We start from the raw sequence: 25860 nt of genomic DNA, 5'->3' as shown, positions 1-25860 counted from the left end.
ACGCCCCCCGCTCCTCTCTCCCACGCCACCCCCCCCGCCCCTCTCGCTTTGTTTCAGTCGTGAACGGGGCATACGTGGATACTGAACGCGGTGACTCATCCCGACCCATACAAGTTCTAGCAAGTGCGTCGTATCCCAAGCAAGACGTCGTATCTCAAGACATTTTTTCTTGAAAAAACACGACGTATACCAAATTCGACGTATTCCAAAGCGGTTGTATACCGAGGTTCGACTGTATTACGTAATCCAAGCACGTGGTGCTGCTGGCGGTGGTTGCCGCGTGTGTAGAGCTAGGCCTCGGCAAGGTAAGGTAAAAGTTAAAAACAACGTGCCTACCTTTACCCTACCTTTTACCTTACCACAATACAATCACTCTACCCTACCTTTTACCCTTTAGCAGGTAAGGTAAAAGGTAAAAAGCAACGAGCCTACCTTTTACCCTACCTTTTACTCACACCCCATACAAATTACCGATTACAGGGTAATTACTAGGGGACTACACATGAACAAGGTTTATAACGGTAAATGCCAGGTAGAGCGCTTTATTCATATAAAATACTCTCGATGATTCCAATTTTACACACTTGTCATCGTCGTTGCTGTATCCTCAAATCTTGTAACTCAATTTTTACCCACTTCCTAATGTGATATCGACTGCAGACTTGGTATGCTTATGTCATACTGATGACAACACTATATTCTATCATAAAATATAAAACATTTTAAACATTATTTTTTATATGTTATGTTTCGGCTTGGATCTAATTGTCCACGCTCAACGGACGTTGGCTGTAATTGGCCACGGTCCCTTACGTTATGGCAAGCTTCGGGGCCACTTCCTGGAGTCGTGGAGTTCTGCCATTACTAGTACATTTCATAAAAGCGTGTTTTAAAAAAGTTTTTTTTTAATATTACTTATTAAATGGAGGCCACGGACTGCGCCACTGAGCTTTTAGCAGTAAACTAGGTACTGTATTTACCGGGTAATTCTTCCGAGCTACCTTTACCCTACCCTTTACCTTACCACTTGGCATGTCGACACCTTTACCCTTTTACCCGGTAAAAATGGTAAATTACCTTACCTTGCTGAGGCCTATGTAGAGCTGCGCCGCGAGGTACGCGGGTACACACGTGCATATTCATACAGTGGTAGGTGTGGTGGCGGTTATTGTGGTGGTGGTGGGCATTGTGGTTGGTTGTACGGCTAGTGGGGCTCGTGCTGCTATTTTTAGAGTCGGAGCGTACGAGGTGAGCTACGCGCTGGCAGCTGCCGCGCTACTTTTAGCGCGTGCACGTGGTGGCCAATATGCGCGGGTGGCTGCGCGTTGAGATCGCGTAAATACATTCAGTAAATATTTATGCGATCTAATCCAAAACACTTATAGTATAGCTCACCAAGCGTATCACGACCTGCCAGCAGCACAATGGACAATGATGAATACCGAAATCGAGGTGAGTTGAATTTACTACACAACGGTGCCAATTATAATGATCATAACTAGTGTAATCGGCCGTTAGATGACAGGTATTTTCAGATCGTAAACGATCCAGTGTTTCTTGACTTCGTAAATTACGCCATCTCTGCTGTCTTTCTCTGTTTAATCGACGTCTTCTTTTGTGTGTAGACCCTTCTTGTTTCATCTGAATGAAATATAAATTACGGAATGTGATGTACTGAATTTAATTTACTCATAGTAATGTATTACAAACCTGTAAATAAAGAATTACAATTGCAAATCACCTTCATCGTAAGGTTATAAGAACAATATGTTTAAATAAAAAATTGGTTTTCCAAACTTAACATTTTCCTCACCTGTGAGAGTGAATAAAAGAATATAAACACTTAGTTCTCGACTTCTGTTTGATGCAAATGTGCAATTGTTGTAGGAATTGTTATAAGTATCGACTGACTGCATTCTGTTTTGATAATTCAAAAAATAAACTATTTCATTTTCGCTAAAAATGTGAGCAGAAGGTCGCTTTAAAAAAAATGAACTTCCACTCAGTTACAATAGCTCACTGGATTCTGAATTGATGTGAATTTGAAAAAAGTTACTACAGTACTTATTATTGATTGGAAGGGGAGAGGTCGGTGTTCACTAATTCTCACAAATTTCCACTATAAATGCGAGCAAAAGTCATGAAAGTGACACTCCACTGAGTTCAAATTAAAAGTGATTCTGCTTCTTTATTTCAATTTCTATTCGATGTCCAAAAAAACTATTGTCACACACAAATTAACTGAATAGATTATTTATCATTATTCTCTAAAGGTGTGTAAAACGAAAAGATAAAATACAAAAATAAGGGTGCACTTAGGTTTTATCAAAAGCGGAGCTGGTATATTTTTGAAAAAAAGTATTATTCTTGTAACAATCCAACAATTATTAGTTACAATTGTAATAAGCCTTTAATGAAAATGTGTTTTTATTGCATGAAAATCAACGTAGCCTACCCAGCGTCACATACAGCGTACAGGGTGTCAGGCGTTAGGCACAGATCACCAAAACTATATAATGATAAAAGGAGTTTCAATTGGTAAAGAAACTGAATAATTCCGTAACTTATGTCAGTGAGATTTCAGTCAAATTATAATTCCCATAGTGAATGACGCATGGGCATAATACTTACATACATTATGATCAATACTTTATCAGTAATATACCAAGTGTTTCACACGATCAAATAAGGCCGTACCCTTGCACAACTGCATATTAGAAGAGCAACGAGATGTTCATTGTGGAATGCTTTGATGTCTGCCAGCCGAGTTGCCCTTGAAAAAGGGCATCTTAGCTCAATGGGCTTTACTTGGGAAAAACCCCCTTCTAAATCTGAATTTAAAAAAAAGTGTCCTCTAAAGGTGTAAAGGAAAGTGGAATATAATTGAGTTAGATAATTATAATGACTGATTACAAATGGATGGAATGGCTGCAATGAGTTTGTGATGATGCCATGAGAAAATGCAATTTGGCCAGCTGATCTAGCTTTCTCTAAAAAATTATAGTAACCTATGATAGTATATTTCTCCATGATTTGAATTCATATTTAAGAATATTGTACAAGGTCAAAATTCAGATGTATTTCCATTTACCAGGAAATAGCCTATTGATGTCATGGTTTTCAGACAGCACAATGAATTGGTTTTGGTGCTATCTTTCAGACGGTTTTAAAATGGTGTCAATTGACAATATGTCAGGCACAAAAATCCAAATCACAAAGGGTGCTCCACAAAGTTTGATGCTTGGTCTGCTTTTGCGAGAGCAAAAAATCCTTGCCAGTTGACTCAAAAACTGAATAGACAAACGAACAACACTTGGCAAAGCTTGCAATACGTCTAGAGAAGCCGTTGACGGTATTAATAGCAATGGAGGGTTTCTAAATGCAGCTTGACATGTTTTGGGATTTCATTTTCGCAGCTATAGTGTAACCAGTTCTTGCTTAACAGTCCCGATAAATACACAACCACGACCCAGGTTAACATTAACATTAGGTGATGGGATTATAGCAAATGTGACCAGCACTGGCAGGCATCATCACGTTCTTTGCAAGAAATTGCAGGGCTGCACCATTACCTTAAGCACAGTTTACCACACCTATCCCTGGCACTATCCCCGGCGGTGCGCGCAGGTAAGGAGATGGTGGACTACATCGCCATGTATCTGCGTGAGCTACGTAAGCGGCCCGTGAACCCCTCCGTGCGGCCCGGCTACCTGCGTCCCCTGCTGCCCCCTGGCCCCCCGCAGCAAGGAGAGCCCTGGGAGAGAATCTTTGAGGACGTGGAGCGGCTCATCATGCCTGGGGTAACGCACCCAGCCACAGAAACATGGATAAGATGTAGAAATTGAGGGAAATATTAGAATTGAGACCGATCACCACTGAACAGCATGGAGTTATGTGTTTGACCACATAGATACTATTAAAATTATTGCTATGAAATTCAAAACAGTTTTTATATATATCGGAGAGTCTTCCAGTGGGTTGTTTGGCTAATTATATTCACGAGTGGTGTGAGCGATGGAAACCAGAGGACCTGAAAACCCACGCATATGAGCATGGGACACTCAAAGCCCTGCACAATTTGATTCAATAATCTATAGCTGTTCAGCCATCTCCTGGCTGCCTTACAGCCCAATTTTTCAAGGCCTGGTATTGCCAGTCAGTCTCATCTAAGTATTAACCAGTCTCTAATCTGCTTATTAAAGAGATTGGGCTCATGCAGTGTGATTTGATGGTTTCCGCACCCTGCGTGCATTATTTGAGTTTGATAATGGCCATGCAGCAGATGTTGACGATTTAGCAGAAAATCGTTTTAAAAAAGGCACTGGTGGCCCACTCCTGTAATCCAGCACTGTGCAGGCGAGGGTTGGTGCATCGCACAAATGTTGCAAAACTCCCTTCCCGTGGCCGTCAAGGTGTCATACCCTGGCTTGCCAGAAGGCAGGACACCAAGTGTGGACTCAACCTGTTCCATCTGTATGGGATAGAGTGGGTTTCCTGTTGGTGCTGTGGTTTCTTTCGACATGTAAAACACTCATTAATTGGCCCATAAAACCTTTCATATATAGTATAGAGAACCACAGAGCTTGCGCAATTGTTGGTTTCGGCTCATCACGTGGCTGCCTTCCTGCTTGTCTGTGATTCCTCGTGCCTCTGAGTTGTTCTCTCTATGAGAGTCAGCGAATACTGTGCACGTTACAAGCTGAAATTGTTATTATTGATAATTTGTTGGATACTCTTTGGTTCTTTCGGTAGAGTCACGTAGTTAGAAATAAAATAAAACAAATCACGACGTTTCGATCGCAACACAAGCGGTCGTCATCAGGCAAAGGAGTCAGCCTCTAAAGGCAAACTGTTTATGAAACGTGATTTATTTTATTTCTAACTACGTGACTTTACAGAAAGAACCAAAGAGTATGGATTCCTGCAGTCACGAAAGCTTAAAATCAATATCTGTTGGATTTTGCATTTGACCACGTAGATTGCTGCATGAATGTAAGTCAATTGTGCCGTGTGCAGGTCGTACACTGGCAGAGCCCGCACATGCACGGGTACTACCCGGGGCTCAACTCGTACCCGTCACTCCTGGGTGACATGCTGGCGACTGGGATGAACGGCGTTGGGTTTACATGGGTAGGTGTACGGCTGGGAGACTTATCCATGGGTCCGCCTCTCTGTAATGCGACAATTGATCACATGTTATGATTGAAGATATATTTATTTTTATGAATTGAACGCCTCCAGCGGCTGCAGGGGTCATATGAACCTCTTATATACAACATATTTAAATGCAAAATAACTGATTATCAAATACACACCTAATTGTCTGTATTGTGAACACAATAATGCATTGTTAAAAGCATAATGGATTCGTAAGGCATACAAATATTGCATAAATGTGTTAATCGTTGTGCACGGGTACGTCTACTCACTGGAGCCTGCTGTGATGGCTCACTTGATCAAAATATCCAATTTGTTAAATAGTGGTGAGATGTGACTCTGACAGTGCCTTAATTCAGTCACTCAGTTGATGACACTAGGCCATATCGATCCCACCACAATACAAGAAGCTTGGCCAAAAATCCAGCTTTCCAAAGAGTCAACTGGAGTAAGAGTTTACCGGAGGTAGTCAACGCGAAGATAAATTTTATCAATGTCATGGTGGTTTCTCTGACATTGGATGAGTCTTGTGTCGAAGAAATATGTATCTCTTACACACAGATAGGAAACGTTCACAAGGTTCACGGACAGAGCTCCGTGACTTCTCTCATTGCTTCCACTGTTGAACTGCAGTAATGGTGCGTGTCGTATCTATCGCCTCCTTAATTCGTTGATGTGGCAGAGCAGATAGGTACAAATGAGAACCGTAGACACTCCATTCCGTTCAGTCAGACATCTGGCATACACCGTCCAGCCGGCAGGTGTCAGGCAATAACTGCACGGTGAGTCGACAAAACGAGCAACGTTAGTGGGCGGTGTTGGGGTTGAGCGTCGTGTTTGTTGTTGTGGGGGATGCGTGACCTGGGTCAGGCGTCGAACCCGGCTAGCACGGAGCTGGAGATGGTGGTGACGGACTGGCTGGCGACCATGCTGTCCCTGCCCGACACCTTCCGGCACGACCACCCAGGCGGACGTGGTGGCGGAGTCATGCAGGTGCTTCATCTAAAACACCATCGTCGTCGTCATTCGAAAACGATTATCATAACAATCAACATAATGCTTCTCTGACTTATTCATTTTCAATAAAAGTAGTACAAATGTCCAAACTTGTACAAATGTGCAAGGGACTCGTGGTGATTTGCGTGCTCTAACACAAACCTAACAATCTGGGTTCAATGCTTGGCCATGGTCACCAATGGCAATTAGATGAATGAATCTTTCTTACGTCGACTCAGCCTTGCACTACGTGATGAACAATGGAAATGGAGATATGAAGGTGGAGAGGTGCAGTGCTTGCACCACTCCCTCTTGTACTGTTCTGGGTTAGTTAGGTGCTCAAGCTAATTGCACGTGTCCACAGTCTTCTTTGAGGCGACAGTGTCTGTGTGTCCCACAGACGGACCAGTTCAATTCCTGCTCACGGCTAACTCCAGTGACGAATATCTGACCCGGTTCTGGGCCTAACCAAGGTCGACTGAGACTCAAGAGCTGCTTTTAAAGTGTTTTTTGTTGTTCTTCCCCCGCACCTTCGATTATCACGGTTGGCAATGTACGGTGCGAAAGAAGTTCAACATACATACAAATGAGTACCTGATGCAGTGTGTAAACATTGCCACTGGGGAGACAAAGGGGATCAGGCGAGGTGCTGGTTGCCCACCTCCCTCGTGCACCGAGCCGGCCCTTCATAGGTGCTCGCTTAAGAGCACTTGCCCTAAAAGTCTGCTAAGGCTATACGGGGGATCTTTGTCTCTTTCTGTGTCCCGCAGACCACGGTGAGCGAATCCAACTTGCTGGCGTTGCTGGCGGCACGGACGCGCGCTCTCACCCGCCTGCGCGGGGATGCGCGCGTGGACGTGGGACAGGACGCACTCCTCAACGCGCGCCTCGTAGCGTACACCTCCGACCAGGTGCGCACCTCTGCCCGGATAATAACTCGTCCTCTAACACGCACCGATCATTATCACCCAGGAGCGCTGCGGTTGTGAAAATCAGATGGTGTGATCACGGATCGACATTGCGATCGTTATCAAGGAGAAAACTACCGTTGGTATTTTTTTGTCACATCAAGCTATATTGCCACACATGTTGAATAACATTGCTTAAAACTTGAATGAGTATTTCGAATGATGAATCAAATATTTTGGCGGCTCAACCGGAATAATGACAACAGGTGAATTTAATGAAGAGCTATGGCAAGCAAACTTGTAAAAATCTATTTTATTTTTGCTGGAAAATTATTATTTTACTGAGACATACCATCAGTCTTCAGGCTAGCTTGGCGTACACTTCCGACAAGATGGCCCCCAACGCGATCCACCCACAAATGTGAACATTGCTTACAAAACAAAATAAAAAAGATATCCCAATGGGGTGAAGTGGTGGTGCAGTGATTAGTGCACTGCATTATGGACCCAACAAAGTTGTTATATTCTTTGGGTCTTTCGGTAAAGTCACATAGAACAAAAAAATTAACAACAAAAAACTACGACGTTTCGATCGGAACACAAGCAATCGTCATCAGGAGGAGAAAAGAGGGGAAAAGCTGCTGAGGCAGGCTGTTTTAAAGGTTTTAAATGGGTGTAGCCCAAAGTTCTTAAACGAAGTGGGCAGGGCTAGTGATGTCAAAGTGAGAAATTAGCATGTTAATGTAAGATCGGAGGGCTTCTTCCACGGCGAAGGCACGGAGGTGGCTATTGTAATGTGAGAGATTAGCATGTCAATGTAAGATCGCAGAGCCGCCGCCACGTCGAGGACGCGAGCGACAGTGGCTGTGTTAGTGTGAGACATTTAACCTGTTAATGTAAAATCAGAGGATCGAAAATACACACGTTGAATATTTCCCAGTGTCATTGACGAATGTGTTTAGTTTTTTATTGTGCGTTATGTACAAATTACGTGTTTTGTAAATGTTTGTGCACATCCGCCAGGCTCACTCGTCGGTGCTGAAGGCGAGCCTCGTGTCGCTGGTGAGGCTGCGCTCGCTGCCCACGGACTTGGAGTTCTCGCTACGCGGGGAGACGCTCCGACGCGCCGTGGAGGAGGACCAAGCACAGGGCCTCGTCCCGTTCTTCGTGAGTCGCTTCACTCTTTGCACAAATAATTTGCGCGTAAGTTGAGGCTTCATTTATACCATGATACTACCAATTATTAAAAACATCAAACTGTTAGCTTGTTTTCACAATGGGAGAAGGATAAAGCTGGTAACCCCTAATTCTGTACAAAAATGTTCTACCTTCTACAATCTTCTACATCTCACGAATTTATGAATAGTTTTGATGATTTTTCTCAGTTTCTTATTTTAAAGTAAATTTTATTTTGGCATCGTTATTTCATTAAAATCTTTTACGAATCAGATTCATTATATGCAAGGTTAGTTGTGTTAACATATCACAGACGACCAAGTTATGGTTAATGTATCAGAGAGCCTTGGTGCCCAGGTCCACCCTGAATATAAAACATCTATTTATTTCTTTTTGCCTCGATATCTCTCTGAGTTTTTTTTTGTGCCTTTCAATGTGTATCCGGCTCTCTGTGTCTTGTGTCTCTCTATTATTCTCTGTGCCCCTCTCTTCCTCTGTCTGCAACTTGTCAGTGTCCATTAGACATTTTCAATGCCTCTTTATGTCTTACGTCTTGGGTAGCCACTCAAATCACCCACCCCTAAGGTCTGGCCTGCTCGCACTGAATATTGAGGATTTCTATGCCAGTTTGTTTTCTTGGGTCGATCATCCGCTCATCTGTGTGCTGGTGGTGGCTGTTCTGACTGCTGTGCATCGTTCCCATGCTCCCTGTAGGTGTGTGCGACCCTTGGATCGACGGGCGTGTGCGCCTTTGACAACTTGTCCGAGTTGGGCCCTGTCTGTGAGACACCATCTTTGAAATGCACCGAATGCCAACACACCATCGTCACACAAATATTATGGACAGAGCGAGGAGACACAAAGAGTAGTTGCAAACACAAACAGTAGTTGCAGGCTCTTTAGTTGGCCTACTTTGGGTCCCATACATGGTGGCCAGGAGACCTGCATGGCAGTCCTACTACTTCTTGGCAGTACAGCAAGCATAATAATTAATCTGCCTGCCTAGAACTGAGTGGAAATTCCAACCGTTGAATAATAAATAACAGAGACAATATTCTTGGTTCTTTTGGTAAAGTCACGTAGAAGGGAAATAATAAAATAATACAAATATAAAACAATAAAATTATCACGACGTTTCGACTGCAACACAAACAATCATCATCAGGTGATGATGATTGCTTGACTTTACCGAAAGAACCAAGAATATGAATCCCTGGAGTCACGAAAGCTTTCAATCCAAACAGAGACAATGTGTACACAAATTAAAGACATAGATTTTTAGGAGAGGTGGGATTACACTTTGCAAGGGGGGATGCTGACTGGTGGTTAATACTAACGATAGATTGGCAGTCCTTGAGGGCTTCACACAGCATTGGATAAATAGCTCATGTTGATGTTGAAATAATCGAGGCAAGCTTTAGTGTTGATACAATTTCTTAGGCATACTGATTTTGTTACTCGTAATAGAAAGCCAAAATGTTAAACAAATGTTTTACTCTTGTTCACGTATGTATGTATGTTGAACTTATTTCGCACCGTACGTAGCCAACTGTGCTAAATTAAGGTACGATGTAAAATACTTGTATTACTGCACAATACTTTCAACCAGTGCCGGATTTAGCTAGTGTGGGGCCTGTAGCATATGTTATAAAGGGGCCCTAAAGTAAAAAATACACGTAAATATTAAAAAACATTTTTTACTTGCATAGTAAAGAAATAGGGTTTTTTCATTTGCTATACAGCCAGATAATACGACAAATTAAACAGCCAGTTGTTCATAAAGGTTGAAGGCTGTATCGTACTATAGTAATAGAGCAAGTGCAGAATCACTAAACCGGAATTTATATTTTATTTTGTTTTATACCTATGTGACTTTACCGAAAGAACGAAAGAGTATGGATTCCTGCAGTCACAAAAGCTTCAAATCAAGACGGAATTTATAGCTTGAAAGCATTTAGCAGTGGGGCCCTTGAAAGTGCGGGGCCTGTAGCATATGCTGTTTTTGCTACTAGTGTAGAAGAGTGAAATACGCGGTGTGCACAGTTAACCGAGGGCAACTGAGGCCAAACAGGTGTGCATGTGCAACATGGGGTTTGCATGGACAAACCGCCAGTTGTTAAGGGGCGAAGCAAGTGCAAACGGGGTCGACTGGTTGTGCATGTTGATACCGGAGGTGTTGCCAGGGAGACGGGATATAAGGGTTGATTGATGGGCCAACAGGTGCCAGCCTGGCGAGAGCCTAAAGAGAAGCATGAGAGGTCTCAGATAATTAGCAGAGGGATGTAAGGGTGTGTGCGTGAGCAGAGAGAGGGTTGTTGCCGGGGTCCAAGTGTGAAGACATCTCGCCTCTGCCGCTCTAGCCGCCAACGGGACCTCAACCCTCACGCCGTCGCCGGGCGGGTGTTAGCTGATCCCCCCGCCCGGGTCAGATGGGTGAGAGTGGGTCTGAGGGAGCGTAGGTGAGAGCAGCGGTGGAGATGTAGAGTCGCTGTGTGCGAAGACGCTGTGTGTAGAGTCGCTGTGTGCGAAGACGTTGTGTGCGGAGACGCTGTGTGCGAAGACGCTGTGTGCGGAGACGCTATGTGCGAAGATGCTGTGTTCGGAAACGCTGTGTGTGGAGACGCTGTGTGCGGAGATGCTGTGTGCAGAAACGCTGTGTGTGAAGACGCTGTGTGTGGAGACGCTGTGTACGGAGATGTTGTGTGCGGAGTCGCTGTGTGCGAGGACGCTGTGTGCGGAGTTGCTGAGAGCAGAGCTGCTGAGTGCAGGATAAGGGAGGTGAAAGGTAGATAAGAGTAGGGAGAGGTTAAACATAAGTGACCGTATAGATAGTTATAGGAGTTCCTACAACTGGTGCAATAATAGGTGAATAAAGTGTAAGCAGGTGACTTGTTACGTGTCGGTCTGAGTAATTTCTGAAGACACAACATTTGATGTTATAAGTGCCAACGAACCGTCATGTCCAAGTCGGCGATGAAACATAAGAACCCACCTGTTGCGTCGTCCAATGAGGATGCCGAGCAAGACGTCGTTCCTCCAACAGCTCCAGTTGCTGGAGCTCTGAGCGCCCGCACCGACGACGTGCTTCGGTCGGCTCTGGAGTGCATGGCGAGTCCAGCCCAGCCACCTCCGCAGAGCTGGCTGGACATCGGCGGTCACCTGGGGAGATTGCTGTCGGTCGCCGCTCATCTTTTTGAGAAGATGACTGCTGCGACTTCCACTGGACGCCAAGATGCACTTCCCGCCACTGTCATGACCGAGGCGACTGGAGAGCTGGGCCTTCCCGCCATTTCTGGGGCTGCAGCCATGCTCCACTCGGCTGCCATTTCGGGCGATCGGCCCTCGCCGCAGCAGCAGCCGCCGGCTTCCAAGTTGGAAGTCGTTCCCAAGTTCCGACGGCTGCCGCCGGTGCGTCAGTTCACTGCTGCAGGAGGAGATTGGATGGCTTTTTGCCACCGATTCGAGGCCGCCTACATCTCCTTGGGATGGACATCCCAGGAGGCGCTTCAAGCTCTTCCCACGGCCCTCGACGATGACTCGTTAGCCGCTTTTTTCACTATCCCCGAGTCAGATAGAGCGACCCTCGCACGCGCCTACACCGAGATGGCCGTTATTTTTGATCCCCCGTCTAATGTTCAGAGAAGATTCAGGCTGCGGCGACGGTGTGAGAGCGAGACGCCGCTGGCCTATCACAGTGCACTCCTCGCCTTGAGGCACGCGGTTTTCCCTCGCATGTGTAGTGCTTGAGATACGCGTCACGCGCTGGGTCGGTATGCGCGCACGTGGCGGACCGTGAGGGCGAATGAGGACACAGGGCGCTGATTGGCTGGCCGTTGTTGTTCAAATTAAGGTGGCGTGATAGTTAAGGGGGCCGCAGGTGGCCGGGGGTAATTAAGGATGCAGGGCGTTGATTGGATGAGAGGGGCTGTTGTCTGAGATTGGCGCCGGCGTGTCTGGAAAAACAACGCCACGTGGCACTGGGGGCGAGTGGCGTCGCGGGGGATGACCTAATTAATTAGGGGTAATTGGTTCAGGGATAAAGTGAGGGATTGTGGAGTGAGACGGGAGTTGGTGCCTGGGAGCAGAGACAGACGGATGGAGAGACGGAGCAGCGGATAAAGTGAGTACAGCGTAGGGTAGCAGTAGATAGTGAGTACAGCATAGGGTAGCAGTGGAGAAGAGTGAGGATAGTGTAGGGTAGCAGCGGAGTAGCGCAAGCATCAGAGAGACGACGGAGAGTAGGAAGCGGCTGGGTGTGGAAGGAGAACGGAGTTGGTTACGCCGGAGTGGGACGGCGGAGTTGATAAAGAGCAGCCGAGCTGGAGAGAGAGAAAGAGCGGGGAGGAGAGTCGACGGAGGAGCAGAGGGGAGCGAGCGAGGCCAGCGGAGGGCAGCGAGCGAGCGGAGGAACATTGAGCGGTGTTGACGGAGAGTTGTGGGTTGGTGTGAACGGAGGAACATTGAGCGGTGTTGACGGGAGAGATGTGGAACTATATACGTGAATAAAGAAACGAGGAAAGACAAGAAGCTGTCGTGTCGGTTCGAGCACTACACATGGACAGAGTCGCCTTGGATTCCCTCGCCTTGGAACGGCTTCTCTCCTTGGCTCGGGAGTTGGGGGTCACCTTCATGGTGGCAGAAGAAGACGACCTGACTTCTCTGCAGGTAGCCTGCGGTATCCAAGCGCACCTCAACCTTAAAGACTGGCCGGTGGTGGTGGCCAGCGCAATGGAGCTGGCCGTACATGAGCAGGCATGTGCCTCCTTCGCCTGGGGAATGGAGGAAAGGAGCGCTGGCCTGCACCCATCAGCACGGGAATGGCGCCCCAGGCTGAGCCAGCCGCCTGGGCGTCCTTACCGTACCTGCTACAGGTACGGCTGCACGGGCCATATCGCCGTCGATTGCCGCCGCGGGACTGGAGGGTTCACGCAGCATCCATCCTCCTCCCGCAATCCAAGAACCGGAGAGCCTAATGGCCATGGACGGAGCATTGAGGACTCCTGCAGTGGACCATTCTTCACACCCGAGCGAAACCTCTACCCGTGGGGACGGTCCTGCCACACACACTCGCTCGCAACGCGTCACTTTTCATTAATAGGACGGTTTGTTCATGCCATCAATTCCCTTGTTACTGTTTATTGTTGTTGTTCTTTGCTCTTTCATGGTCACTGCTTATGATTACGTTAGTTCATGGGTCGGTCACAACACATACGCGCGCGCTTGCATAGATATGACAGCCGGGACGGATGCGTTTTTATTCGTGGGGGTAGAGGAGTGAAAATACGCGGTGTGCAAAGTTAACCGAGGGCAAATGAGGGCAAACAGGTGTGCTTGTGCAACATGGGGTTTGCACGGACAAACCGCCAGTTTTTAAGGGGCAAAGCAGGTGCAAACGGGGTCGACTAGTTGTGCACTTTGAGACTGGAGGTGTTGCCAGGGAGACAAGGGTTGATTGATGGGCCAACAGGTGCCAGCCTGGCGAGAGCCTAAAGAGACACATGAGAGGTCTCGGATAATTAGCAGAGGGATATAAGGGTGTGTACGTGAGCGGAGTGGGGGTTGTTGCCAGGGACCAAGTGTGAAGACATCTCGCCTCTGCCGCTCCAGCCGTCAATGGGACCTCAACCCTCACGCCATCGCCGGGCGGGTGTTGGCTGATCCCCCTGCCCAGGAGAGACGGGTGAATGGGTCTGAGGGAGCGTAGGTGAGAGCAGCGGTGGAGATGTAGAGACGCTGTGTGCGGAGACGCTGTGTACGAAGACGCTGTGTGCGAGGACATTGTGTGCAGAGTCGCTGAGAGCAGAGCTGCTGAGTGCAGGATAAGGGAGGTGAAAGGTGGGGAGAGATTTAACATAAGTGACCGTATAGATAGTTATAGGAGTGCCTACAACTGGTGCAAGAATAGGTGAATAAAGTGTAAGCAGGTGACTTGTTACAACATGTCGGTGTGAGTAATTTCTGAGGACCCTACACTAGGATAATCCAGCACTGCTTTCAACAAATGGTGCTACACTATTACAATAGGAATCCAGACATCCACGTGTAATATGTGTAAACACCCACTTTGCCTCCACCTATGCTCCCCGCAGGCCACCAGGAGGGGCTGTGGCTGCACGTGGACGCGGCGTATGCGGGCACTGCCTTCGTGTGCCCCGAGCTGCGCGACCCCCTGCACGGGATCGAAATCGCCGACTCGTTCGTGGTCAACCTGGGCAAGTGGATGATGGTCAACCTGGACTGCGCGGTCTTCTGGTGAGAAGTGACGTCAGTAACGGCTCAAAACCGGCGGCTTGAGCAGAATGCCAAACTTTTGGAGGGCCGCGTCACGATTAAAGTGATGTTGTTATACCTGTTTACCATCAATATTATTCATAGCAAAGTTTGTTTTTGGGTAGATTACGTAAATATAAATGTGTCGTTAACCCACCACCACCCGACACAGCCAACAAGTAAAGTTTGTCAGATAAACAAAACGTGCCAATTAGTTATTATTTCAGCACACCAGTGTGTTGGAGAGTAAATCCCCACTCAACCCCGTCTCGACTCACTAGTCTCTCTCCGTGCCCTCAACTGGTTACCCATCGCCAGTAGGGTAATATACAAGATCGCCTGCCTCTGCCACAATGCCTTCACATCTGCCTGCCCGCCGTACCTTCATTATTGACAACTTGCAGCTCAGCACACGGCAGATGCCTGGCAAGCGCGACTCACGACCTCCTCTTGATACCAAGATCCAGTTGGTTATGTCTATGCGCCACTTCTCGGTGGCAGCCCCAACAGTCTGGAACGCTATCCCTCTGCACATTTGCAGCATCACCTCTATCGCCTCCTTCAAGAGAGACTTAAAAACTCACCTCTATAACCATGCTTTCGAGCGACTCTGAGCTGGGCTCCGCGCCTCTGAGTTGCGGCCCTTACGTCCGCAAATTTGCGCGTGTTATAATTTGCATTATTAACATTTACAATTTGAGTATAACGTTTCGCTGGTGATTACAACCAACTTCATCAGGCGATTTATCAAAATTGTGAAGAAGTCTTCCTGTTTCCTGTCTTGTTATACCAGTGCCGGTGCGGAATCCACTCTGTTTAATGATGGAGCCAAATTCGTGCACGTCTTCATTTATTTGGGTTTCAAGTAGAAACCCACTTCGTTTTTCAATCCACTGCTGGATGGCCTCCCCACACGGCGTCGGTTATGGAGGTTGTTTGACCATTCTTCATCATGTTGTACAGTGTGTTGTTAGCTGTGGTCAGTTGTACCCAGCAGAATCAGAATCTTTATTTAGACTGGAGGAATCTGATGAGCCAAAAAGATGTCTAGTAAGGGCGGGTCAGTAGAATGCGCAAACGACTGTGCCACCCCTGCCCTTGCACTACATTTAACTTCCTGGTGCCAGGTTGTACAAGTATTTGCTGTATGCAGGTAACGATGCACCAGTTCATGATGCACCAATCAAATCGTTTATGTAGTAATCTGGTGAGGTTTATTCAAACCATATATTAATAATGTTGTCACTTTTAGGATAAAACTGTGATAAAGTGATACAACAGTGAAACTTCAAAAACGTGACGGTAAAAACGGGACAAAACATAATCTCTTCTTGAGTCGAATCACGACTCTGAATAATAATTAATTGCATCCCTGTGAGGATGAATTATTCGATGCCCAACTGCTGCACCCTCACCGCACGCTAAGAGCCCGACTCACTGTGCCAGGGTGGCGGACAAGCGGAGTCTGCAGAGCACGTTCTGCGTGGAGCCGCACTACTTACAGCATGAGCACTCTGGTTCGGTCACCGACTTCATGGTAAGTGGATTCTGTCCACCTGCAATTTATATATATATTTTTCAATTCGTTTAATTTAAACTAATTGTCTTTATTTTATTAAGCGATAATCCCAGTGCATTTCAGATAAGTTTCAAGTGGATATTGGTTAACCAGGTGAAAACTCCTGACGTCTTGTGCAGCACTGGCAGATCCCCCTGACTGTGCGTTTCCGCTCGCTCAAGCTGTGGTTTGTGATTCGCTCGTTCGGGCTGGACGGCCTGCAGGAGCACGTGCGCAGGGTGAGGGCCTCGTGTGACACTCGCTGGCATTGCCGAATGTGTAAAAACCTCACCGCACTCATTCATTAATCGATGAGTAAATGAACGCATAATATACAGGCGTTTAAAATTGTGTGTTTCTGTGTGCATTTTTATTACAAACGCAATGTTAAAAAATTGCACGTGGTACATATTACTTTGTATATGTAGTGGGTTCTTCAGACGCCGTAGATGGATAGTTGAGGCAACACGTATGCATTATAACACCAACTTGTTAACACAACACAACACCTTCTAACAGGAAGGTAACGGCCCTTCCACCCGCTAGCTAAGGAGATACACTTCTCCACGGAACTCGCCCTATTCCTAAGCTAGGGTCTTGGGCTAGTCTGACCTGACCGCGCCAAGGTGCAGGTCTTGACCACTGGTTACACGGACCCGGCCCTGACAAGGACTGCGGGCTCCGAGGCTCCAGGTTTACACCACTGGCGCAGTCTGCCCGGCCCTGACAAGGACTGCGGATCAGACGAGTCCAGGGTCCTAGGCTAGCCGACGTTCACTAGTTCTGATGCAAATCAATTTATAACATTTTTGACATGCATTTTTCTGGATTTTGTTGTTGTTATTCTGTCTCTCACTGTTCAAATAAACCTACCATTAAAATTATAGACTGATAATTTCTTTGTCAGTGGGCAAACGTTCAAACGCAGCAGGGGATAAAATACTTTTTTCCCTCACTGTACATCTCCCCACCGAGGGGCGGGGTTCTATGGGATTCCAGGACATCCCGCAGCCCCCACCTGTTGGGAGGGGCACGGGGGATCTAAACACCCCACAGCCCCCTCCCCTCGGGAGGGGCCCCAGGGGATCCCAGGACACACCACAGCCCCCCCTGCCCTGGGCTAGGGATATCGTGATTTCCCCCTACTGGTAAGCAGTGGGTGCTAGCCGGAGATGGTGTACGTTCGTCCAATAACACCATTACACATACACCGGTGGAATGTTATTAAAATACTAGCCTTTTGCACGTCCAAGGACGGGTGTATTGCAGTAAATCTGAAACTTGCAAGCAAAAAGCAGACCGCGACGTGATATTCATTGCATTAATGCGTGTGCAATTTGTAAGGGCGCGGTGACACAGACCAATTTCGCTTCAAGGTTATAATCCCTTTTTCATCATGACGTCCTTTTTACGTTTGTAATAAGCGTCTCCGACACGGGTTAAACTTCAGTTGTATTTATTCTCAAGTTGCAGTACAGCACGTGTCTCCCTCGTTCCTTCGCGGCCTGCTTCTTTTTTGCTCTCGGGACGCGGCTCACGCTTGCCTCTCTCCGCCCCGCCGCTGGCTGACAGCGTGTCGGAGAGAGGGGAGCCTCTGCTGGTGGAGCCCGCCACATGGCTGATGGTGGGAGCGCATGCGGTGACGACGTTCAGACCCAGGCTCTTCACAGAGATGACCCCGAGTCCTTTGCTCCTTCTGCTTATATCCCTCTCGGCGGGGCTAAATCCCGCCTCTAGCCAAGCCCCTATCAGAACCTTCTAGAGGGCTCTCGAGGCTTCCCGCTAGCTCCGCCCATTTACCTTTCACCCAGATGGGATCCCCCTTACTGATTGGATGTGAGACAACATAGCAGATGTCTGCAATAACCCCCCCGGTCATCCTGTAGGTGACTATTGTAAGTGACGCACTCTCATTACACTTTGATGTCTAATTAGCGTTACGGAGATCGCGTGATGTGAGAGTTCCCGCCATGTGGAGTGACGTCAACCACTAATTATTATGAATAGGGGGGGGGGGGTGTCCATTTGGAAGACGTCAACTTATAATGATTATTAATGAGGTGGGAGGGTGCTTAATTTGGAGTGATGTCATCTGCTCATGATTATTAATGAGGGGGGCTGGTCGATGTGGCGTGACGTCACGAGCGTTAAGGACAGACATTCCTGGGTGATTATAGTAGGTCTACTTTCATTGACAGCCTTGCATGGATGTCATATTTCTTTAGCAGGAGTAAGTCAGAGTTGTTCACCTGGTTAGACAAAATAAACTGATGAGTCCTGTACAAAACCGCAGTTGACTTCTCACCAAGTGATTTATGATTTATCGACACCAGATTATGGGCCGAGTTAAACTCCCGACCAGGATTGATTTAGAATCACGACGTTACAATTCGGAGTTGAGTGCTTTAACTGACTAAATCATAACTCATCAGATTCCAGTTATTCGACCTGGCCACAAGTGATAGCTCAATTCATAGCAACCAACGACTCTAAACGCATGTTTTTACATCTAACACACGAACATCGAAGCGTGGGGCCCCTTAAAACACGGGGCCCAGAGCGGTCGCTCCGATTCGTTGTACCCTAGCAACGGCTCTGCTGGGAGACTTGTGAAAGAGTTCATTTTCTTCATAAAACTGCAGCCATGAGCCACCATAGACCATACTTTAGTGACAATGTATGGAAGGTGAATAGTGTTGTCATGTGTTACAGGGCGTTGAGCTTGCCAGGTATTTTGAAAGACTCGTCATAGATGACCCCCGGTTTGAGATACCAGTGAAGAGAAACCTTGGACTTGTCGTGTTTCGCCTCCAGGTGAGTTGCAACAGCCATGCTTCTCTCATTCATCATGGAGTATTTAAGGTGTTGACCCCTCCAAATGCAGTGGGATAATGTTGGTATGAGTACTGGGTGCAGTTGCACCTCCTGCACACTTGTTACGGCATAGGCTATTTGGCAGCTACCTGGTGTGTGAATACCTGTTATCATCCTTAAAGTCTTCTTATTCAGAGATATACCATCAAACCTAAGCTTGGAATTGTAAAGTATCAATGAGATGGCTGGGTGGCTGAGGGGGTGGACACTTTTAAGACCACTGGCTGAGCCAGTACCACTGAAATCCTGGGTTCGAATATAAAAAAAACACCCAACGACTATAGCAGCTTCTCCAGTATAGCAAGTTGAGCCTGGTCACAAAATACTGCACAAATTAAATAATAACTTCTTGAAATTGGTTTCCACTAAATCATATTTCTAGCCGAGGATTGCACAATTTTGGTTTAATGCAATAAACAATTCCATAGTGGGCCATGTAAGAAGGTGCATCCCACCCAATGAGGATAACGGGTAATTATAGAGACCTTAGAGGTAATCTTTTGAAATTACCTTCTGGGTATCAATCCTTGAGTAAGGAGTGATGCACTCTGTATGAGTGTCCTAATGGAAATATATCTGCATCTTGGCCAAATCATGATAAGCACAGTTATAATATACAGTTAAGAGAAAAGGCCAAAACTACATCTTAAATACTTTTATTATCTCTTGACAAGGCCATTTGTAATGGCTGAAAGTGTGAGAACGTTTTTAGGGCCCACATGGTCACATCTCTTTCAGTCGCTACGCACGTTTTCTCTCTTCACTTTGAGGCTGTTCTCATTGCAGGGCCCTAACGAGATGACGGAGAAACTACTCAAGAAGCTCAACGCATCGGGGCAGCTATTTCTGGTGTCAGCCATGGCTGGAGACAAGTTCGTCATCCGCTTCACCATCACGTCCCAGTTCACCACAGAGGCGGACCTGCTACAGGATTGGAGCCTCGTGTCACAGGCCGTCTCGGGCCTCCTGCAGGGCTTGGTGGAGAATGGTGAAGAAAGCGCTGAGGGTTAATCTGTTTAGATTTGGATATTGGATTTGAGGGAAAAGGTGGGTCGGGAGGTTGTTCCAGATTAATGGAGTCAGGATCAGGGCCTCTGGAGACCTTGATACTGAAGGCAGATGTCCATTTATACATATAAACGCCTAGCTTTATCTGTGATGAACGCTGCACTTCCCGTCGTTTTCATGCAGGGGGCGTGTAGGTTTGAACAACGGAGGCGCACGGACAGACGTTCGATTACGTTGGAATCGATCTGCAAAACGAGGTGGTTCTGTGTAGATTCCCAGAATCGATTCCCAGAATCAACTTGGCCCCCACCGACACGACTTTGTCATTTGTTTGGCGACAAATTTTTATTTGTGATGCCGTAAGGGCAAATTAAAGTTGCCAAAGCAAAAGGACATTAACAGAATTGAGCTGTAATATCCTGAGTTTCTCCACGCATTGCTGACTGACCCAACTCATCTGAATCACGCTCACTTCCGCGATCACATACGATCCTACAACAGCGCGGTCTCCTTCGCGTCGATGGGAGTGAATATCGTCGATTTGCCAGGACGAGGCCCATATGTCATCAAGGTCCACGGCCAGACATATCACCGCACATCTCACCTGCAGCCACTTGACAATCAAGCACCGCAGTACGCGCAGCTGTACGTGCTTGACAGCACGCAAGCAATGGAGATCCGTCAACAGCACACGGAGAATGCTCAGTGTCGTCAACCTATCCTGGACGAAATTGATCGCTTTTTCCGCCGGCACAACAGATTTGCCAACAGCTACCAGTTGATGCGCGACGTCGAAGCACAAGAAGCTGACTGCACTTCAAGTGGGAGAAGAAATTCCGTTGGTCAGCATGGTGCTGAGACGTGATCGTCAGTCGGATCAACGACGATACAATGCACCAACATCAAACGAAGTCACGATGGTCTTCGTCAATGAGCATGGCAAGCCGCTGTTCGAGCGTGACATTCGCATCTACCCGAGGAATCCACAGAATCCCAATCAGCAATTCATCAACCTCAATATTTTGAGTCCCAAAATGGATCCCATGATGTACGCGATTTTGTATCCGTACAGCGATCCCGGATGGCAACCGAACTGGCAGTGCGAGGCTTACGAGGGAGCACAACTGAATAGAGTTCGGAACATCAGTATGCTTCAGTGGAAAGCAGCTCAAAACGGCGATTCGAGGCAACTTCAATCCAGTCATGAGTGCCGGAAAGCTGACTCAACAATGGTTAGTGGATTCGTACCTGCAAGTCGATGCAAACAAGCTCAACTACAACCGCCAAAATCAGCAGCGACTGCGAGCACAGCAGTACCAAGGTCTCGTAGACCACGTCGCAAACTTAGCCCAAAACGTAAACATTGCAGCTGGCGTTGCAGTCATCCTCCCTTCGAGCTTCGAGGGATCACCGAGAAACATGCGCGAGCGATTCTGCGATGCAATGTCGATCTTTGCGAGATGGGGTGCACCCAACCTCTTCATAACATTCACCGCAAATCCAAGCTGGCCAGATATCACCGACAGCCTTCGACCGGGCGAGCAGCCATCAGCTCGACCCGACTTGTTGGTACGTGTATTCAAAATCAAGTTCGACGCTCTGATTGACGATCTGACCAAACACGGTGTGTTTGGAGAATCAAAGGCGCATGTCTACACCATCGAGTTCCAGCAGCGAGCCCACATCTTGGTTACTCTGCGAGCTCAGGACAAGTTCACAACTGCCGAACAGATCGACTAGTTTGTGTGCGCCGAAATTCCAACGCAGGACCATCCACGACTGCGTGAGATTGTCACGAGATGCATGATGCACGGTCCGTGCGGTGCTGCAAACCTACGCACACCCTGCATGAATGACGAAAAGTGCAGCAAGGAGTTCCAAAAAGTTTTCCACAACACCACAATCCCCAATGTGAGCGGCTACCCACTCTACCATCGTTGATACGCTGAGCAGGCAGAAGTCAGAGGCGTTTCGATGGACAATTGATACGTCGTGCCATACAACCCCTACTTGACGCTCAAGTACAATGCGCACATCAACGTGAAAGTGTGCAATTCCCTTCAAGCCATCAAGTATGTTCTGCCTCACGGCAGGTTTGGGGGTGTGTGTACACAGGAATTTCCTGTTTTGATGCTGAGTTTGGTCACGTGACCAGGAAGTTACGATTTAAGATTCCCTCTCAGCCACGCCGCAGAGTGTCAGCCATTACACAGAGTACAAAATGGTGGCACAAAGAGCGTCCCCGTGAAGACATATGCAACTGTTCATTGTGGGACTTTAAAAAGCATTGTCTGTAAGTTCGTTTATGTTCTTATAATACTGGGAATGCTGTTATAATGTTAGAATGACCGTTATAATGCTGTAAATGCCTTTATAATGATGTTAAATTGTTAACAACGAAGCCTGCAACTTGCCTTTTGTGAATGTTACTTGTAATTGAATAAGTCGAGTCAGACTTGTACCCATGTAACCTTATTGCGATCTTGAGAGCAAGGATGATGAAATATCTCATCCACAGTTCAGTGTTATGTGTAGTGCTGTACATTTAGGCTGCAGTATGGTGATTACACGAAGTGCCGTTATTTAACACAGTAGCTTATTCTCTTGTATAGCTGTTCAGTACTAATGTGGGTGCTTGATCCATCCAAGATCTATTGTTGAGTTTCAGGTTATCTAAGACAATGTTATGATGCTGTAGTATTCATTCATTGTATTGATATTCCCAAGTATTAACAGATGCTGTATTTGTGCTGTGTTTTTCCATCAGTTTTACCTCGTTCAATTCATTAAATACGTTTGGAGTCGGATGTTCACCCTGGCTCTGAAGGTTTATTGAATACGAGGTTATCTACTCGGATAGTGGTGCAACGTAGCGCATAGTGAGGCCGAGACAAAGTACATATATAAATACATCTTCAAGGAATTTGATTGTGCCAACATTGCTCTTACTTCGAATGGACAGCTGGAACTGCGCTACGATGAAATCACCATTTTCATCGATTGCCGGTACGTGAGCACTCCAGAGGCAATATGGCGGCTCCTCAACTCGAAGATGCACGATCGCTCGCACACGGTGATGAGACTGCCGGTCCATCTGCCCAACCAACAGACAATAATGTTTCAAGCTGGACACGAGGAGGAAGCTCTGCTAGCAGCACGTACCAGTAGCACAAAGCTGGAATCGTGGTTCTTGCTGAATGGAAGCGATCAAGACGCACGTCAGTGGCTCTACACGGACATCCCGCAGCACTACGTCTACGTTCAAGGCAACTGGCAGAAGCGGCAGTGAGGAGCCGACAAGATCGTGTTCCACATGTACACGGTCAGCGTCAAAGACGAACAACGTTTCTATCTTCAAATTCTGCTGTTGCATGTTGGAGGCGCGACCAGCTTTTAGTCGCTGCGGACCGTCGACGGAATGGTGTGCGAGAGCTTCAAGGCAGCAGCTTCAGCGCGAGGTCTTCTTGATTCCAACGACCAGTGGGATCGCTGCTTGACAGATGCCGGCACCTACATGATGCTGAAGCAGTTGCGCGAGATGTTTGCTTTCACCTGCTGCTTCTCTCAGCCTGCATCACCTCAAGCTGTGGGAAGACCATAAATTGGACTTAACTCTCGACTACATGCGAAGAGATTCCGACGACACCGCCATCAACAAAGCACTTCACATCAACAGCGTTCTGCTGCAGCACGGATTCTCTTACAAAGCATTTGAATTGCCAACACCAAAGGGAAACCCACCGGAAAAAGATGTGTATGACCAATTTGAGGAAGAAAACGAGGGTGTACGACAGGCATGTCCAAAGTCCGGCCCGCGGGCCAATCACGGCCCGCGGTCAGATTTCATACGGCCCGCAGCTTCGGTCTTATAATGTGTTATTTATGGCTCGCGAGCTCTGTCAGAATAAATAAATCATAAAACTTTAAAGATGTTATTTTTCTTTCCGCCACACGGTGGCAGCACCATTCTAATGCTATCTGGCTGAATGCGCTGAATGTTAATCTTCAAGGGAAAGATGCAGTGGTGAGCCAGCTATATGCTCACACCAAGGCCTTTCGAACCAAACTGCAACTTTTCCAAAGACACTTGTCCCAAACAGAGCCCTGCACCACGCACTTCCCAGCTTTAAAAGAGGTCATTGACAGTTTCTCACAGGACAACATCGGTGCGCAAATGAAGAGTTATGCAACAGCTATCGCATCTCTGTGGAATTTAACAAACGCTTTCGGGACTTTGCAATTATTAAAAAGGACATGTTGCTTTTCTCTTCTCCCATCTCCATGGACCCTGATCATGCTCCTCCACAGCTGCATCTGGACCTCATTGAGCTGCAGTTTGATGATGAGTGCCGCGGGAAACACCAGCAGTGTTCTCTTGTTGACTTTTACCGGCAGCTGGACAAAAGCAGGTTTCCAAAAATGCGGTCATTCGCTAAGAAAATGCTGAGGTTATTCGGCTCTACATATTTGTGTTAGCAAACATTCTCAGTCATGAACTTAAATAAGAACCGATTTAGGTCAAGGATGAGTGACTCCAAATTGCGTAGCATTTTATGCATCTCAACCACTGCCCTCAAGCCTGACCTGGTCTCTTTACTGAAATCTAGATCTCAGTATCACCCTTCTCATTAGTGTCAGCAAGTTATCTGTTCCTTGATCAATCTGAAATTGAGTGTTTTGAACGGTAACATCTGTCACTATTAACAGTGAAAAGCCTAAAGCACACTAATGCACTTGGACTTATGGCACTTGTTTTTATTAAACTCTTGAATAAGATTTGGTTATAACTGTTGATGTTATGTACCTGTAGATGCGACACAAACTCTTGCTTTCTGAAAGATCTTGTAAAAGACAAAATTCACTTGTTTTAAAGTTTAATGATAACAGACCACTTTGCATTACTTATAACTCCTGTTTAAAATGTTCATGAGGCAAATATATTTAACTCATGGAAATTTAAGGTATTCTATACAGTTTGTTCAATGTTATCTGACTGAATGAAAGGCAGAATTGTGTATTTAGAGTTGTTCACGTCTGCCTGAGCGGCTTATATTTGGTTACATTGTCATTTGAAAAATAAAGGTAATTGTGACAATGAAAATGGTTTTATAACGGTGTCTTTTCACGTAACTTTTGTGGTAAAAATGTCGGAAGGAACTATTGGCCCCCGGGACATCTTCACTTTAACAAATTTGGCCTTTTTTTGCAAAAAGTTTGGACACCCCTGGTGTACGAAGTCTCGCAATGCTCAACGAGAAGCAGCTCGACGCGTTCAACAAGATCATTATGGCTGTCGATGACGCGAATGTAACGAACCGATGGTTCTATCTCAACGGTCCCGGAGGTTCGGGCAAGCCCTTCCTCTACACAACTCTCATGGCGTACATCCGGGGTCGAGGACAAATTGCACTGCCATTTGCAACGACACGCATCACCGGCACAATGCTCAAAGGAGGACGTACTGTTTACAGCGGATTAAAGCTTCCAGTTCCCTTGATCAACACTTCAGTCTCTTCCATGCGGCCTGCATCACCACAAGCCAAAGTTCTGCGCAAAGCTTCGCTCATCAACATCGACGAAATTACTATACTGCCGAAGAACGGACTTCGCTGCATCGACAAGCTCTTGCACAAGGTGATGGGCAACGATAAACCATTCAGTGGCAAAGTCTTCGTTGTAGGCGGCGACTTCCAACAGACTCTTCCCATTGTGCAGCGCAGAACGCGAAGAGACTTCGTTGAGTGCTGTATCAAGGCAAGCCGGTTGTGGAAGAACTTCACGCAGCTCGTGCTTACGACAAACATGCGCAGCGAGGGACACAATGAGCACAATGAATGGCTGCTTAAAGTTGGAACAGGCACCTTGCCCCCAGTGCTGGGAATCTTCGAAGAGGGCACAATTAAAATCCCCGAG

The 25860-nt window shown here is 46.8% G+C and overlaps 1 protein-coding gene across 1 annotated transcript in view; it reads left to right on the top strand.

The window, feature by feature from the left end:
• LOC144734761 (aromatic-L-amino-acid decarboxylase-like) overlaps window positions 1-25048 on the top strand; it is a 30588-nt gene extending 5540 nt beyond the window's left edge. Inside the window, exons 7-18 of the mRNA XM_078617126.1 lie at window positions 1386-1452; window positions 3628-3800; window positions 5017-5130; window positions 6028-6150; window positions 6924-7064; window positions 8085-8228; window positions 8952-9018; window positions 14327-14489; window positions 15954-16044; window positions 16206-16304; window positions 18778-18879; window positions 19726-25048. Of these exons, the coding sequence (XP_078473252.1) occupies window positions 1386-1452; window positions 3628-3800; window positions 5017-5130; window positions 6028-6150; window positions 6924-7064; window positions 8085-8228; window positions 8952-9018; window positions 14327-14489; window positions 15954-16044; window positions 16206-16304; window positions 18778-18879; window positions 19726-19950 (1509 nt within the window). The 3' untranslated portion in view covers window positions 19951-25048. The remainder of the gene's footprint in view (window positions 1-1385; window positions 1453-3627; window positions 3801-5016; window positions 5131-6027; window positions 6151-6923; window positions 7065-8084; window positions 8229-8951; window positions 9019-14326; window positions 14490-15953; window positions 16045-16205; window positions 16305-18777; window positions 18880-19725) is intronic.
• Window positions 25049-25860: the final 812 nt, after the last annotated feature.

The sequence above is a fragment of the Lampetra planeri genome, chromosome 3 (genome assembly GCF_965212315.1).
Source record: "Lampetra planeri chromosome 3, kcLamPlan1.2.h2, whole genome shotgun sequence".
Taxonomy (NCBI): domain Eukaryota; kingdom Metazoa; phylum Chordata; class Hyperoartia; order Petromyzontiformes; family Petromyzontidae; genus Lampetra; species Lampetra planeri.
The sequence above is the reverse complement of the archived record's forward strand: the minus strand, read 5'-3'. Positions and strand labels throughout refer to the sequence as shown.